General features: G+C 44.3%; 2 protein-coding genes across 4 annotated transcripts in view; one reads left to right on the top strand and one right to left on the bottom strand.

Moving 5' to 3' along the window:
* Positions 1 to 585: 585 nt before the first annotated feature.
* LOC114600667 (malignant T-cell-amplified sequence 1-like) lies at positions 586 to 3,812 on the bottom strand. The gene is made up of 2 exons (XM_028737122.2): positions 3,572 to 3,812; positions 586 to 1,437 (listed from the first exon to the last, which is right to left on the bottom strand). Exon 2 carries the CDS (start codon positions 1,295 to 1,297, stop codon positions 752 to 754), a length of 546 nt encoding a protein of 181 aa, XP_028592955.1. The 5' UTR covers positions 1,298 to 1,437; positions 3,572 to 3,812; the 3' UTR covers positions 586 to 751.
* Positions 3,813 to 3,866: 54 nt separating this feature from the next.
* The window catches only part of TAF4B (TATA-box binding protein associated factor 4b), a 56,591-nt gene continuing 44,511 nt past the window's right edge, over positions 3,867 to 15,946 (top strand). For all 3 annotated transcript variants that reach the window (XM_028737118.2, XM_028737117.2, XM_028737121.2), the window contains exons 1-4: positions 3,867 to 4,619; positions 13,927 to 14,075; positions 14,622 to 14,726; positions 15,768 to 15,935. In XM_028737118.2, coding sequence (XP_028592951.2) covers positions 4,223 to 4,619; positions 13,927 to 14,075; positions 14,622 to 14,726; positions 15,768 to 15,935 — 819 coding nt within the window. In that variant the 5' untranslated portion in view covers positions 3,867 to 4,222. The remainder of the gene's footprint in view (positions 4,620 to 13,926; positions 14,076 to 14,621; positions 14,727 to 15,767; positions 15,936 to 15,946) is intronic.

Raw genomic sequence — 15,946 nt, 5'->3', positions numbered from 1 at the left:
ATAATTTTTCAAACTCTCTAAGGAGCATGGATAGGCTTATAAAAAATTCATACAGCAAAAGCAACTAAATTGGATTTGTCAATTCACTTACAGGTTGGCTTATTGCTTGTATTTTAAAAGAGTCCCTATTTCTTATCACCTTTATATTTCTGTTGGACAAAGCAACATGTAAAACCCAAGCTTCTTACACAAACCTAAAAAAGTGATCATGGTACGGTTTACTTACACTTCTCAATATTGGTGCTTGATTCCAATTCCATTTTCAATAATTGAATAGTAACTGTGACATGTTCATGATGTCCCAAAGCTGCATAAAACTTGTATGTCTTGTTTTTTTCTCATTAAAAAGAATTTAGGTGCACTGCACAAGCTAAGAGGGGGGAAACACCTACAATTATATTGTAATTGCTTTTCCTGAGTAGCTCAGACCAAGGGACTCATATTGTTGAAAGGGAATTCACCAGTCTTGAGCACTTCAGACAGATGGAAAACAATATACTGAATTTCAATTCAGCAGGAGAATATAAGTTAAACAGCATATCATCTGAACACAATAACAGCAATTCTTTTGAAGAATTACTAAAGTTGTTTGACGAAACAAACTTTTATTCACATGCCATTTCTACTTGTTTTTCCCCCAGCATTCATTTGATTTATTTAGCATCACCACAAAGTTTACATTTAGCCACACTTTTTAAAAGAAGAATTAAAAACAGGGCCAGCTGAGAGGCAATGGATTCTTCCTGCTTCTTCACTTATACGTCTTCATATGCCAGAGACCATCATTCAAATAGTGGATATTCTCAATGCCAATTCCTTTGTTGACCTTCTCAATATCCTCTGCCGACATCTTCATGACTCCAACACACAGGGCATGTTGCTTTCCTTCGGCCACTATTGCCACGATTGTATCAGCAGCAGCAGGATAAAGTTTAGCTCCTGGAGACGTCAGACCAGGGCACATGATATTTGCTCCACTAAGTACAAATTTAATGGCTCCTTTATCAACTTGTTGATGTGGTAGGATGAACGGATATTTATGAAGTAATCTGAGCGTGGGATAAAATGGTCCTTCCCTTTGCCTGAAGAACAACAATTCTCCATTTACTGTGAGGATTTCTATATGTTCATGGCAACGTACTATCTTCACAGGGTCTTTCTTTGGCATAATTTGGTTTAGCCATGGTTCGATCCCAGGAAACTGGTCTATCAGCTGGTTCTTAATGCCTTTAATAACAGACGTTTTTAGCTGGATGCAGTTGGACACATTCTCCTTTTCATCAAATTTTTTGAACATCTTGGCGGGGTTTCTGCGAGAGCACTAAGAACCAAGGGCCTGGAAGGCCAGCGACTAGCAGCAGCAGCAGCAGCTCCCACGCAGGCCCTGTTCCCACTCTCAAGCCCACGCCACCATTTCAGTTGATTAGGAATTGGCAGCTGCAGATAAGCAGAAAAATGCTAGACTGTGTTAACCGATCACAGTAATAGGAAATATTTAAGGATTAAATTACTAACACACTGGGTCTGCATAAGATGATGAACAGCATGAACCACAGACACAGAATTGGCAATGTTCTAAAAAGCTTAAGGGTAGTTTTTCCTGGTAATGTTGAAACTACCTATTTTTCTTTGAAAAACTTGTCCTTTAAATCATGTTTCTCCATTGTTACCCTTATCTTTTAACTTGAGGAAGGCTAAAAGGTCCACTACTTTGGGGGTCATCACAATACTGAAACTTTGTTTGAGATTTCCAGACTGGAAGAACATACCTTTATGGATGGGGGAGTGTGGAAGGAAAGCGAGAGCCCACAATAATGGTGAGCATAAGGCCCCTCTGGGTGAAAGCCAGGTGAGAGATGGGGTGGAGATTCTGGATGTTTAAAGATGAAGTCTCAGAACCACACTATTGGATACAAGTGCATTGTCTGCAACATGTGATCTACTTTCTTATTTCTGAATTAGGGATTATTCTCTCTTCTGTTTAATTTGAAGCTGCTAAACTAGGTTACCATATTTGTATTGTTTACTCGGCTACGAGTGATTGCCAAAGAAGCAGCAGCATTGAATGGATTTATTTTTTGTATTTATTTGCTAAATTAACGTTATTTCTAAATGTTTCTAAGATTTATTTTGAATTGTGAAATGCTGTAAGCTACTTTGGGCATAATTTGTGGGGAAGGTAAACGGCGTTCCGTGTGCTGCGCTGGCTCGCCAGATGCAGCTTGTCACGCTGGCCACGTGACCCGGAAGTGTCTGCGGACAGCGCTGGCTCCCGGCCTATAGAGTGAGATGAGCGCACAACCCTAGAGTCTGGCAAGACTGGCCCGTACGGGCAGGGGTACCTTTACCTTTTACCTAAGTCCCACTGAGATAACTAAGACTCCCTCCTAAAAAGGTAAAGGGACCCCTGACCATTAGGTCCAGTTGTGACTGACTCTGGAGTTTTGGCGCTCATCTCGCTTTATTGGCCGAGGGAGCCGGCGTATAGCATCCGGGTCATGTGGCCAGCATGACTAAGCCGCTTCTGGCGAACCAGAGCAGCGCACGGAAACGCCGTTTACCTTCCTGCTGGAGCGGTACCTATTTATCTACTTGCATTTTGACGTGCTTTCGAACTGCTAGGTCGGCAGGAGCAGGGACCGAACAACGGGAGCTCACCCCGTCGCGGGGATTTGAACCACAACCTTCTGATCGTCAAGTCCTAGGCTTTGTGGTTTAACCCACAGCACCACCTGCGTCCAGCAGTTTGTTGAGGAGCAACAAGAATGGCTAGTGACCAAAATAAATAAGTAAAAATCCAGTAAAAATCAAGTCAATGTGATTATAAACACAGGCATCACAAGAGAGTTCAGTAGTAGGTGGTCAAGCAGTCTCTGCAAATGCACAGCTCTGCCCCACTTGCAGTGATATAATGTGCCACTTTAGTTGTTGCAGCAGCTAGTAAAGTGGCAGCATAAAATTGCACTGCCTGACAGTTTTCGCTCTCTCAAAACCACACCCATGCTTATGTTTTTTAAAAAGCAAAATGAGCACATTTAAGAATCGTTTCATTAATCTATAAATGTCTGCAACAAATCAGAACAGCCTGCCTGTCCTCAAAAGGATGCACCCTGCTTATTTTTTAAGCCTCATGGCAAAGATTGAAAACCACTAACTACTTTGTTAAGAGTAGCCCTAATACAGTAGACTTGTATTTAACCACTAGCCTGGAAGTAACAAGGAAATGCATGCAGCTCAGTGCAGGAAATTTTATTCAGAAAAGTGAGCAGGTGGGTGGTGGAAGGTTAGAGCTCCATTTCCTTCCTCTGTACTCTGTACGGAAAAACAGCAAGCTGCTGTGTTATTCACTCCTCCGTTACTAGTAAAAAGCAGCTTCTTCTTTGCATGCTAGCAACTTTTGGGGTGCTTATTTACAAGGCTGCTGGGGTGCCTGTGGATGTGCACTACGCCGACTCCCCAAGTGATATCAATTTAAAGAAAACACCACCCCAAAGCAAACCTATGTTCTTCGTTTTAAAAGTACAAATCCCAAAATTATAGGCATTTTGTTGGCATTACCAACTCCACTTACTTCTTCGAATGCAACGTGCGCCTTCGGTGAGTGAGGGTGTTTGGGTGTAAGAGAGAGAAAGCCACCAAGTGCGTTCGATTCCCCCAATAACTTTCCGCCTCCGGCGTTCTTCAGCGGCGCGGGGGTCCGTTCTCTCTGCGTGACGCCGCGCGACGCCGCCCAGCCGAGGTTGCCCGGTGTAGCCAATGAGCCTCCAGGAGAGCCAGGGCGCGTGCGCCGGGGAGCCCCGCGTGGCTATATAAACATGGCTAACGGAGAGCCGAGCCGCTTGGGGGCTGTTCCTCGGGGCGGGTCTTGGAGGCGGCGCGGGGCTCCGTAGGGCGTTGCCGGCTCGCGTGCGCCGCTGTCCTGGCTGGAGCCTTCAGGCGAGAAGTGCCTGGCGCTACACGTGCGCGCCTCTGAGGAGAAGCCGGCAGCGGCTGCGTGACCAGGTGTTTTCTGCAGCCCTGTCCCTAACTCTTGCTTGGTCCGCGAGCGGTGCAGCCTCGGAGGCAGCTTGTTTCTCTGGGGACTCTGCCGCCGCTGCTTTTGCCGCATCGTCAGCTGCGGAAGCTCCGCCGGCTCCTGGGCCCCCTCGGAGGCTGCTATGCTGTGGACTCGCTGGGAGTCTCCGCAAGGCTCCTGCACTTTCCGCCGCGCGCCCTCTCCTCCATGACGACCCCGGGAGCAGCCGCGCCGGGGAGGGTCCTGCCCTCCGGGTCTCCTGAGCTCGCTGCCTTGGCGGCCGGCCCCGCCACCACCGCCGCCGCCTTGAATGGGACCGGGGGGCTCCGCGAGGCCCCGGCTGCGCCGCGCGCCCACAACACGGCGCCGCCCGCCGCGGCGGTCGCCTTGAACGCCGAAGTTCCCCTCAGCAGAGTCCCTCCTCCCGTCGCCCAGCAGCCCCGGGCGGCGTCCGCTCCCGCGGCGGGCAAAGGGGCGCCTCCGGCTCAGCAGCTCCCCAAGACACCCGGCGCGGGGACCAGGCTGCCGACCCCTCAGCCCGGAGTCCCCAAAGCCCCGCAGACGGTGACGATACAGCTACCTGCGAACTTCCAGATCCCGCCGGGTGAGTTGCCTTCTCCCTTGCCGGCAGCGCTCCTGTTGGATGAGGCCAGGCGCCCCCAAGTTTTGTTTTGTTTTCAGCTAACGGGTCAAGTCATCAGGGAACTAGTGGCGAGTTGTGGGCATCGTGGTGGGATGAGCCTTCTAAACATGAGAGCAGGGCCGATTGCTTCGGGATTCTCATGCAGACGGTCCCAGGTTCAATTGGTTAAATGGTGTTTATTGTGGGGACGGAGTAGCCTTCATCACGCCTTCTGATCTTTCGCAGCACCTGCCCACTGAATGTTGTTGGCACCAAAATGCCAGCCTGTATCTCTGCCTCCCCCCCCCCCCCCATTCAATGCAAATTCCTTGGGAAAATCAGATTGGACTTTTAAAAAAAATGTTGCCAGCAACCCATCTGCAGTATCTGTACTGTATGGTTCACAGCATTAAGTCTTTATATGGAAACACACTGACTCAATATAAGTGAACTTTTTTATGTTCTAGAAGTGTGACATAGACTATCATAGAAGTAAAGGGAGAAAGTTAGTATTGTAAGCCCTTTAAAGTTTCACTTTCTAATCACAGATCAGTGACTTAAAAGTTCCCAGTGCACTCACACAACTGCATATTTGTGTGAAATGATTCCACTGAAATTGCTTATCTAAGTTATGCTTGTGCCACATATAATAAACCGAAATGAACTTTTTTGCCTGCCTGAGGTAGGCTTGGTTTCCTTCTCTTCTCCCTGCCTGCTTGCAAAGTTGTAATATACTTGCAAAAGTTTTCCAAAACGTTTTGACACCCAAGCTTTTAATGTCAAAGTTTTGATAACTTGTGCGATTAAAATGTGTTTTGAAGCTAGCTTCAGCTTTGAGTTGGTATCATATTTTTCTAATTAAAGTTCTATCTTTTTGAGAAATTGATACTGCTCTCATTTACCCAGACTTCTTCATTACTTGACAGGTGCAGGTGGTAGGTGTTAAAATGAGAGAATATTAGGAGTTGGAACAAACAGAAATATTAGCTGTTAGACTTTGGTATGGCAGAATTTCTGTGTAGCAAATGTGACAATACAAAAATAGTTATCTAATTAGCATCCCTGGCAGGAGTGCCACTGCAGGGGCCTGTTCAGACATTGCTCTTCCTGTCACCAACAACATATGTCATGAAATCAGGAGCAACTTGGTAAGTTTCAGTCTTGTTCCTTGCTCCCTTGGTATGCATGAAAGGGAATGATCACCCTAGGAGATCCTGCAGTTCAAACTGAGTGTGGGTGACCTTGGAGTCGGTAGTTATCTATATCTCATGGTGCTCCTTGAGTTTTTGAGGAAACATGGCAATGCACTGATTTCCCTGCCCTAATTTTGAATCTGTGCCAATGTATCTGTTGAAGGAAGGGCACAGGTTGGTAGACTCCAGAGCAGCTGCAGCTTATTTCCTCCTCATTTGTTTCATATACATTTTAACACTTTGTTGTTTAGTCGTATCCAACTCTTCGTGACCCCATGGTAGAAAAAACTCCTGCATAGTGGTGGCAGGGCTATTGTTGGTCTCACACAAACTTTGCCACAACAAACATTACTTGCCATGAGTGCCATTGACTGACAGAGTGGCTGCAGGCCCAGAGCAAGTAACAAGTTGAAAAATGTACCTTACCATATTATCCAAGTATTAATGGTTGCTGTTTGCCCCTGCTGCTAGCTGTGTTAAGGATGACTTGTTACATCAAGGCAACCTGTAGTGTCTTCACTGACAACATTTGAGCATTACTGAAGGCATCAGTGATAGGGAGAATTTGCTGGAAAAAATATCACTACTATGTTTCTACATAATGTTTTCAGTTTTAGAAATTCATTGTTTCATGAGATTAGCTGCATGAAAAAAAATACATGCTGAGCTAGGCAGCTAGAATGAATAATAATGCTAGTAAAATGTGCAACCAAAGTCATGATTTCTTATGACTGTTCCCAAGAAAACACAATTACTTATGCAAACAGGTATTCTAGCATACTAAAATGAGTATTCGACACCTTAATTTTTCCGCTCAAGTCTAAAGTGTGTGAATTGTAACATCTTAAAATATTTTGGAGCTGTATCAAAAGCTGCATATCTGCTCACTCAGATTTCTGGACATGCAGTTGAACTTCTTCTTTCTCTGCAGTCCATGTACACCCTCAAAATCAGCTCTAGAGGGTTTTGGGTGACCCTCCAGAGCAGATTTTTTTTTTTTTTTTTGCAGGGGTGCATTAGGGAAGGAGAAGAAACAAAATCCCATGTGTACAGAAATTCACAGCACCCCAAATAATGAGGGCTGCAAGAGCTGCTCCAAACAGAAAAAAAATTAACTGCCCTCCTAAAAAATCAAGCAATGTACCATATGGCTTTCCTATGGAAGGGAGTTCCAGGGATTAGAGGCTGTTATAGAATAGTGTTTACAAGCATTTAAATACAGTCAAAACTCTCTTTCATTATTTTTATTGAAACATAACACGTTCTTAATCAAATATTTCTATTCATCTATTTTGAGCTGCTAGAAAGAGTTGAGGTTTTTATACAGCATGTTAAATTAACATGGAGCTCCTTTTTTCTTCTTTTTAAATAATGTAGTTAAGCATGACTGTTGGACATAGCCATCACTGTTGGACATAGCCATAATATTTTTTGTTTTTCTTACTAAGATTTCACTGCTTTGAAAAACAGTAGCTGATATTGCAACCCACATGAGCGAGACATCCTTGAATGCTCAGCCTCAATGGATTGCCATACGTAGGCAAAGCTTGTTTGTCCTTGTCGCTACCTTTGCCTGTCTGCCACGGTGATTTCCTTTATTCCAGACAAAATGCAATTATGTAACCCAACTGTGCTGATGGTTTCCAGATTTTGTCATGCTTTCTACAACAGTTTAAATTGGCAGCATGAATTTATGCATCTGCAGTCTCCCTCTGTGTTTTAAAAAAAATCCAGAGAGTGGCAGACAAGTAAGAACCTGTACATGCATCTCTAGGGATAGCATAGGATGAAATCTACTTACTGTGCTTTGGCATTAAAAGTGACTTATGTGAGGACTAGGACAATTACCTAATTAACACATGCACTCTCTATTTTTTGAAGAAATTTTTGTTTAGATGCAAGCATGAGCTACAGTAGTCATTATCATGGAAGAATCATCCCCTTCTACTAGGGAATAATGCCTCTTCCATAATGCTGATAGTATTAGTACATTTAAGACAAATCATTCTGATTAATTGGGGGCATCTTTTTAGTCTTGCATTTTACAATCAGCTAAACTTGTCAATTAATAAAAATGGGATTCAGCAATAGTGCCAAAAAAGAGGGTAAAATATAATATTGGGTAGACGCTCCACTGCACTGTAAAGTCCATGTGACCCACAATAAAGTCTGTAATGAGCAGCATATGGTCCACCAGCAGGCTAGTGCTTAACTATAAGGCTGGCTGTATGCAAGTTGCTGAAACCAACTTAGAAATTGTATCAGCAAGGTTGTCTAGAAATTACTGGTTTTGTTTTTCCTTTCTGTTTGCTACTGTTTTCTGTTTGGTCGCTACTTTTTCTTGCTTTCTGTTTGCTACTGTTTCTTGCAACTTGCTTCTTTTGACTACTTTTGTAAACAGTTGGCTGAATAGCACATGTGCTTGACTGCTCTGGGGAGTTGGATGCAGTTTGCCCCTTCCCCTTAAAAAATACTTCAGATCAGGATTTCCCTGGGTCTAGACTGGGGATGTCTAAAATGCTGGTGGCAACTATTAGTACAGGCAGGAGCTGCAATTCTCTTAACTACCGGTATCTTGCAGGGAGTGTCAAGAGTGTTGTGTCATCACAGAAAGAAATGAATGGGTGAAGGGGGGGGGGGGGAGAGGACAGCAGCATACAAGATGAAAAGTTGCTGCAAGTGTGCCCTGTGTCTCAAAAGGCTCAAGGCAACCTTCAAGAGGAGCCTCTGATCAAACACAGACGTTTAGTCACACACGAATAATAATTTCACAAAGTCAGTAGGATGTTTATTTAAAATACTACCATTATTCATTGTTCATACAGTTGCACACACAAACACAATAAAGCAGTATTTCTTTAAACTACAACTTACTAAATCATCAAATACACCGGCACCACTTTAGCCAAATGCTTGGGTGAAAAGTCACTTTTTACATGCTGTCAAAAGTCTGTTGTCATTGGTACTGATTGCACCTCAAAGGCCAGGGTATTCCAGAGTTGTGGAGGGGCCTGCTATTGAGAAAGTTGTATTTATTATACAGGATTAATAATGTACTGAAAGAACTTATGTGCATTCTGCACTGGGAATGGTTGTTCTTCCACACTATTATTGTCATTACTCACTAAGGTAACTATGCTTGAACTTGGCTGAAGAATTGGGAAGTACCGTATTTTTCGCACCATAGGGCGCACTGGACCATAGGGCGCACCCAGTTTTTTGGGGGGGAAATAAAGGGGAAAAATTATTTCCCCCCCCCAGGCGCGGGGCTGGGGCGGGGGAAGCTCGAGCTTCCCCCGACCCCAGCCCCCAAACAGGCAGCTCTCTGCAAGCCGTGGGAGCACTCCCGCTGCTTGTGGAGAGGTCCGCGAAGCCTGGGCGCGCTGAGCTCAGCCGCGCAGGCTTGGCATGCAGGCAACTCTTCACAAGCAGCGGGAGCCCAGCGCTGGGCTCCCGCTGCTTGCGGAGAGGTGTGCGAAGCCTGGAGAGCGTGAGGGGTCGGTGCGCACTGACCCCTCTCACTCTCCAGGCTTCAGCGAAAGCCTGCATTCGCACCATAGGACGCACACACATTTCCCCTTCATTTTTGGAGGGGAAAAAGTGCGTCCTATGGTGCGAAAAATACGGTAACATTTTCTGCTTTGTAGTCAGCAAAGGCTCGTGCTCTGAAACAGCAAAATTGTGGAAGCTTATGAGCCAGGCCCTAGAGAGCAACATTCCCCAACCTGGTGCCCTCCAGATACTTGAACTGGACCTCTCCTCACATCAGCTGCAGCCAGTGAGGCTGTGGGGGTGATGGGCATCATAGTCTACACCTGGAGAGCACCAGGTTGGGCAAAGGTTGCCCTTGAGCAGGGGCAGGGTAGCCAAGTTTGCTGATAGCACTAAATTGTTCAGGGTGGGTAAAACAAATGGGTTGTGAAGAGCTCTAAATGATCTGTCCAAATGTAGTGAATGGGTGGTAGAATGGCAAATGCAATTATGTGTAAGCAAGTGTAAAGTGATGTAAGTTGTGGCAGAAAAACCTTAATTTCACATTTTAAGAATGTGGGGTCTGAATTTTCTGCTATGAGGAAAGGCTAAAACATTAGGGGCTTTCTCAAGGGTTTCAGAAAGTTTTCTGATGCATAGGAAATTTATCCAATTCAGAATTTCCCAATTTCTAAAAAAAAAAAAACTCCACCCCTCCTAATTTCCCAAATCTTACGATGGGAACCATTGAACTTCGGCCTTTAGCATTCAAAGGGAACTTGTCATAAGTGCCTTTGTAGAAGTCTCAGCTGATTAAGCCACTCAGTAGCATTTTACTGGGTTGTGTTTTGAGGACCTGAGTGTGCTCCGCAACTTACTTTCGTAGTTATTCTTCCCCATGCCTGTCTAAAATGTAGGAACGGGTAAGTGGAGGCAACAGAGGGAAATATTAAAATTGATCTTAAGTTCTCTGGCTCAATAATAGCTTCTTGCTTTGAAAACCAAAGCAGAAGTATATACAAACTACTGCACAAATAGTTCTGTTCAGATAATTCCTGGTTTGGGGTGGGTGAGCGAGCTTAGCAGTTACAGTGGTACCTCGCAAGACGAATGCCTCGCAAGACAAAAAACTCGCTAGACGAAAGGGTTTTTTGTTTTTTGAGCTGCTTTGCAAGACGATTTTCCCTATGGGCTTGCTTCGCAAGACGGAAACGTCTTGCAAGTTTGTTTCCTTTTTCTTAACACCGTTAATACAGTTGCGACTTGACTTCGAGGAGCAACTCATAGAACGCGGTGTGGTAGCCTTTTTTGAGGTTTTTGAAGACTTTGGTGATTTTTGAAGCTTTTCCAAAACTTTCCCGACACCGTGCTTCGCAAGACGAAAAAAATTGCAAGATGAAAAAAATCGCGGAACAAATTAATTTCGTCTTGCGAGGCACCACTGTATTAGAAAGAGTTTCAAAGCTGATGAACAAGATAGTAATAGCCAGGGTACCTGCGCAGTGACACTTTTGTTGCCATTACCAAACACTGCCTCCTGTGGAGAGAAGTAGCAAATAGGTTTTCTTCTGGTAATGTGTTGCTTACCTGTTCTTGGGATTCTTCCAGATGTGCACTGTCCCCTTCCTTTCTATGCTCAGGGGCACCCAGCCTGCTATGCAGCTGTTCTAAGGCAACAGACATCAGGCCACCACACAGAGCGCTTGTTTCGGTTCAACCCTAGAATTGTTTTTCCAGGCAGGTGTTCAAATGTGGGCAAGTGTTGTAGACTAGTGCTAGATAATCCATGTTCTCAGGCACTTGTGATATATGCTTAGAATTTCATGAAGGGAAAACGCACACTTAACTTGCTGCACCATTAGATGGCAGTGTTGTACAACTATGTTGCAGTTAGCGGACAGGATTATAACTATTGCAGAGCCATATGCTTCATTCTTAAGGACATTTGGACACATGATGCGAAAAGTGCCTCTTGGCCTTTTATGCAGCCCATGTATACAAGTGAAAAATAAATGTAGGGTAGAAAGTAGAACAAAGGCACCAAAGCTTTGTGGCACCCAGGCAATCTACACCCTATGTAGATTGTGCATTTTGTACTGAGATGTCAAAGCATTTTTGGTGTGTGTATGTGTTTTTACAGCTAGGTCCTGTGCATGCATACTTATGAATAAGTGTCAGCTTGCACTGTAAGCTTATTTAGACATGTGTGTTTAGGATTGCAGTTTCAGGCTTGCAAATTGCAGATGAGCATGAGACCCCTAATTTGCAATTTTGCCTTCATTGATACTCCTGTACCCAGCACTTCTTTACCCACATCTTTGGGAGTTGCTGATGGTTGGAAACACTTGGATGTTTCTTACTTCCTCTTTTTATCTACTGCTACTCTTTTTCTTTTTTTGAGGGACTCGGGTGGCACTGTGGGTTAAACCACAGAACCTAGGACTTGCCGATCAGAAGGTCGGTGGTTCGAATCCATGTGACGGGGTGAGCTCCCGTTGCCTGGTCCCTGCTCCTGCCAACAAGCACGTCAAAATACAATTACGGTAGATAAATAGGTACCACTGCGGCAGGAAGGTAAACGGCATTTCTGTGTGCTGCTCTGGTTCTGCAGAGTTTCCACGTATGTTTACCAGTCCCCCTCCTCTTTTCTTTCTTCTGCCTTCTCTTCTGTTACTTGTGCTCTAGTTTATCCTTCCAGGCTGTCCCGGATCCTTCTTCCTCCCCCAACTTGGAACTACACATACCAATTAAACCTTTTCTCTAGCAGTGGTCTGTAGCTGAGAGAAGAAATCAAAGGCTGGCCTTTGTTAGCCTCTCGACTTGCTACCTGCAGAATAGCTGAGGGAAGCGTTGGTGGGGGTGTCAAGAGCTTTGAGACAGTTGTTTCTCCCTAGAGTTAATGAGGGTTTTGAAAGAAGGATCACTTGATGGTGTTGTAATAGACAGCCATACCACTCTCTTTAGAAATAAACAAGCTTCACAAGGTTTCATGTTGGTTTTGAAGCTGCCTTGGTTAGAGGTGACAATAGAGCAGCACTTTCAGCTCTCTAACTTCTTGTTCTCTAACGGCACCTACCATTTAGAGGATTTAACAAGTACCCAGCTATTACTCCTGAAATTATTGCAACTTTAAACGCTCACCACCCCTATGTGGAAAGGAGGAACATACCTTTCTGCATGGTTTCTTGGCCCTTTTATGGATGAGTTGGAAGCCTTATTAAAAAGTATATTTAGCAGGGGTGGGGAACATTTGCCATAGGACAATCTTGGCCTGCAAGGCCATTTCCCCCAAATGTGGGGTTTGTGATACCAGCTAATGGGCACTAGGGCTGGGTTAAATCCTGTTGTTGGCAACATGCCCCTGTTCCAGCGGTGAATAGTTTGCGGAAGTAGGATTAAGAAGAGGAGTTTGGATTTGATATCCTGCTTTATCACTACCTGAAGGAGTCTCAAAGCAGCTCACATTCTCCTTTCCCTTCCTCCCCCACAACAAACACTCTGTGAGGTGAAGGGGGCTGAGAGACTTCAAAGAAGTGTGACTAGCCCAAGGTCACCCAGCAGCTGCATGTGGAGGAGCGGAGATGTGAACCCGGTTCACCAGATTACGAGTCTACTGCTCTTAACCACTACACCACACTGGCTCTCTGGGGAGGGGTGTGTGCCTATGAGGCAGACTTCCCCTTACTACTTTAATATCATAAACGTGGATAAGTGCCTTAAAATCGGTATTAAAATGTTAGATTCTAGAGTTGTGTATCTAATTAAAAATTCCTGATTTGAGCAAAAGAAGGCCCTCACCTTTTTCTTTTTTTAGAATGAACCTTGTCTGGTGAAGAATATCAAGCACGAGATTTCTTGCCTAAAAAGAAACACATAGGTGGTCTCAGAAGTGTGCAGTCACACAGCTTTGTCTATCAAGACTATGACAATTACTTTTTAAGTATGGTAGGACCTCCCCTTGGGTGCATCATGCTCCAACATTTTGGTCTTTTCAAAGGCAGGTGAAAACACACCTTTGTCCAGGCCTTTGGGGCTGGGTGTGAGGTGCATTTTGACTTGTTTCTCCTGGCTGCATTTTCATCTTGTTGTTGTTGCCGTTTGATTTCATTCATGATTGTTTTGTGTTGATTTTATATATTTGTGGTTTTTAAGTGTTTGTACCCTGTCCTCGGACCCCTGAGTGAAAGGGGGAGGGTTATAAATATGTGTAATTAAAAAATATTTAATACAGAAGCCGTTGCCAAAAGCAGGACTAACATTGTGGTGTGGCGTGTCTTAACATCTCTATATTGCAAGCTGTGAGAGCAGAGATGCATGACTAAACTAAACCAATTCAGAATTTATTCTTAAATATGTTTGATGGATTTTTAAAAGGTCAAACAATAAGCTACGTCTGTCATAACACTAACTGGAGCACAGCAGGAATGTAGTAGTCTGCTGTTTAAACAGAGGAGCCTAGAAGGGAAGTGTGCAGTACTATAGAAGCACTGTAATATTGCATAATTCATGTACTGTTTATCCTGCCGATTTCTTGCTTAAAAGTTTGGACTATACAAACTCAGATTTATGTACCTGCTCTTAAGAATGTGCAGTGGAAGGATCTGATAGTATCTTCTTTCCTGCAGGAACGGTTCTTGTCAGAAGCAGCACTGGACAGCTGATGCTGCTGTCCCAACAAGCACTTGCTCAAGTTCAAAGCCAGGCCCAAAAGAACCCAATTGTACGACAATCATTGCCTGCAAATGCACCTACAGTCAAAACACAGACTGTACAGGTAAATACCTCTGTAATAGCAGTTTCTTTGTGTGTTTCTTCTGCTACTATAGCTTTTCACAGGACTTGGGTCAGTGTATGTCTTTCTCAGGGATGTGGGTGCAGCAGTGAAGTGAATCTAGTCTAGATGCAGGAATCATTTCCATTTTCTGCTGGCACCACTTGCTCATAAGTAGGAGATTAAATAACTTTAAAATGTTAAGCAAGCCTTAATTGCCTATATAGTACAGTGATTTTCTGTTCTTTCCTCTGCATTCAACTTGCTCATACCAGCTATCACTGTTACTACATGGATGGGAAAATTTCAATACTTAGAAATAAAAACACTTGAACAGTCATAGCCTGAAATTCTACTTGGCATGCTACTGGATCCTCTTCTGCATCGTTTGCATCTTCCTGTTCAGAAAAGACTTTTGCCCAGCCTACTTGAATTGGGACAGATAACACTGATGTGTCCAGTTAGAAGGAAATGGTGCTTGGCCACTTACCCAAGATTTCATTTTGAGGCTTTTACCTAACAATATATTTTCTATCATCTTTCTGAAAGAATTCTGGAACTCAAGTACTGAAAGTATCAGCTGCTCCTCATACAACAGTGACTTGGACAACACCTTCTGTTAATTCAAATGTTAAGAAGCCTGCTGCAATCCAGGTATGACTTCCTTGTTATTTTCTGGCACTTAAACATTTTAGCCCAATGAGTCACAAATCTAATAAATGGCAAGGTGGCTTTATAAATCATGCTGCGTGTATCTTTTTAAAAAATTTACATGTACCCAATGGTGCACTTTGTGGGACGCGGGTGGCGCTGTGGGTTAAACCATAGAGCCTAGGACTTGCCGATCAGAAGGTCGGTGGTTCGAATCCCCGCGATGGGGTGAGCTCCCGTTGCTCATTCCTTCTCCTGCCAACCTAGCAGTTCGAAAGCACGTCAAAGTGCAAGTAGATAAATAGGTACCGCTCCGGCGGGAAGGTAAACGGTGTTTCCGTGCACTGCTCTGGTTCGCCAGAAGCGGCTTAGTCATGCTGGCCACATGACCCGGAAGCTGTACACCGGCTCCCTCGGCCAATAAAGCGAGATGAGTGCTGCAACCCCAGAGTCGGTCACGACTGGACCTAATGGTCAGGGGTCCCTTTACCTTTACCTTAATGGTGCACTTGCCAATGTAACTCAAAACATACTGAGGAATAGGAAACCTGCCCCCCTCTCTAGTCATCTGCCTCATTCAAGTTGCCATATGGATTGGGTTAGTCATCCTTATTCCCCAGCCTATGGTAGTGTCTAATGCCTGAATCTGACTGCAATAAAGCATTAATTGCAATAAAGCAATAAATATCTCTAAACACAATGCTTTATGAGCTCTCTTCAGTGATGGTCATTCTCAGCTTCTGGTGGTTGATGGAAATGTGCACGGTTGTTAGGATTACTATCTGTCAGACAAAATTGTTATTGCTAAATCTAAATGTAGGTTTACATGAGCTAATCTGCATGCATGATGTTATGTGTATCTGTTTGCTTTCTCCTAAAAGTGTGAATGGGAGACATTGTTGGAAAGTTGTGTTGGAGGGTAGTAGACACCAACACCAGTAGAACAAAGGTGCCTTCCTGATACTAATATTAATGTAGCAGCTTTGGTTTTGCTTTTTCCTGTCAGAATTGAATCTAGCTACTTAAATGTTTAATTTCTTCCAGTCAATAGCATCAACAAATAATAGCAGCACCACAGTTGTGGCTGCAAAGTCTTTGATTACCGGACCAGTGGCAAAGCCTCCTGTTTCTGACTGTTCTGTGCTCTCTCATGCTACAAAGCCAGTCCCTGACACAGAAAGTAGGACAGTAGCACAGGCCAGCATCTCTAAAGTAAGTGCAAA

The sequence above is a fragment of the Podarcis muralis genome, chromosome 8, assembly GCF_964188315.1.
Source record: "Podarcis muralis chromosome 8, rPodMur119.hap1.1, whole genome shotgun sequence".
NCBI lineage: Eukaryota > Metazoa > Chordata > Lepidosauria > Squamata > Lacertidae > Podarcis > Podarcis muralis.
This window is presented reverse-complemented; position numbering and strand designations above follow the sequence as displayed.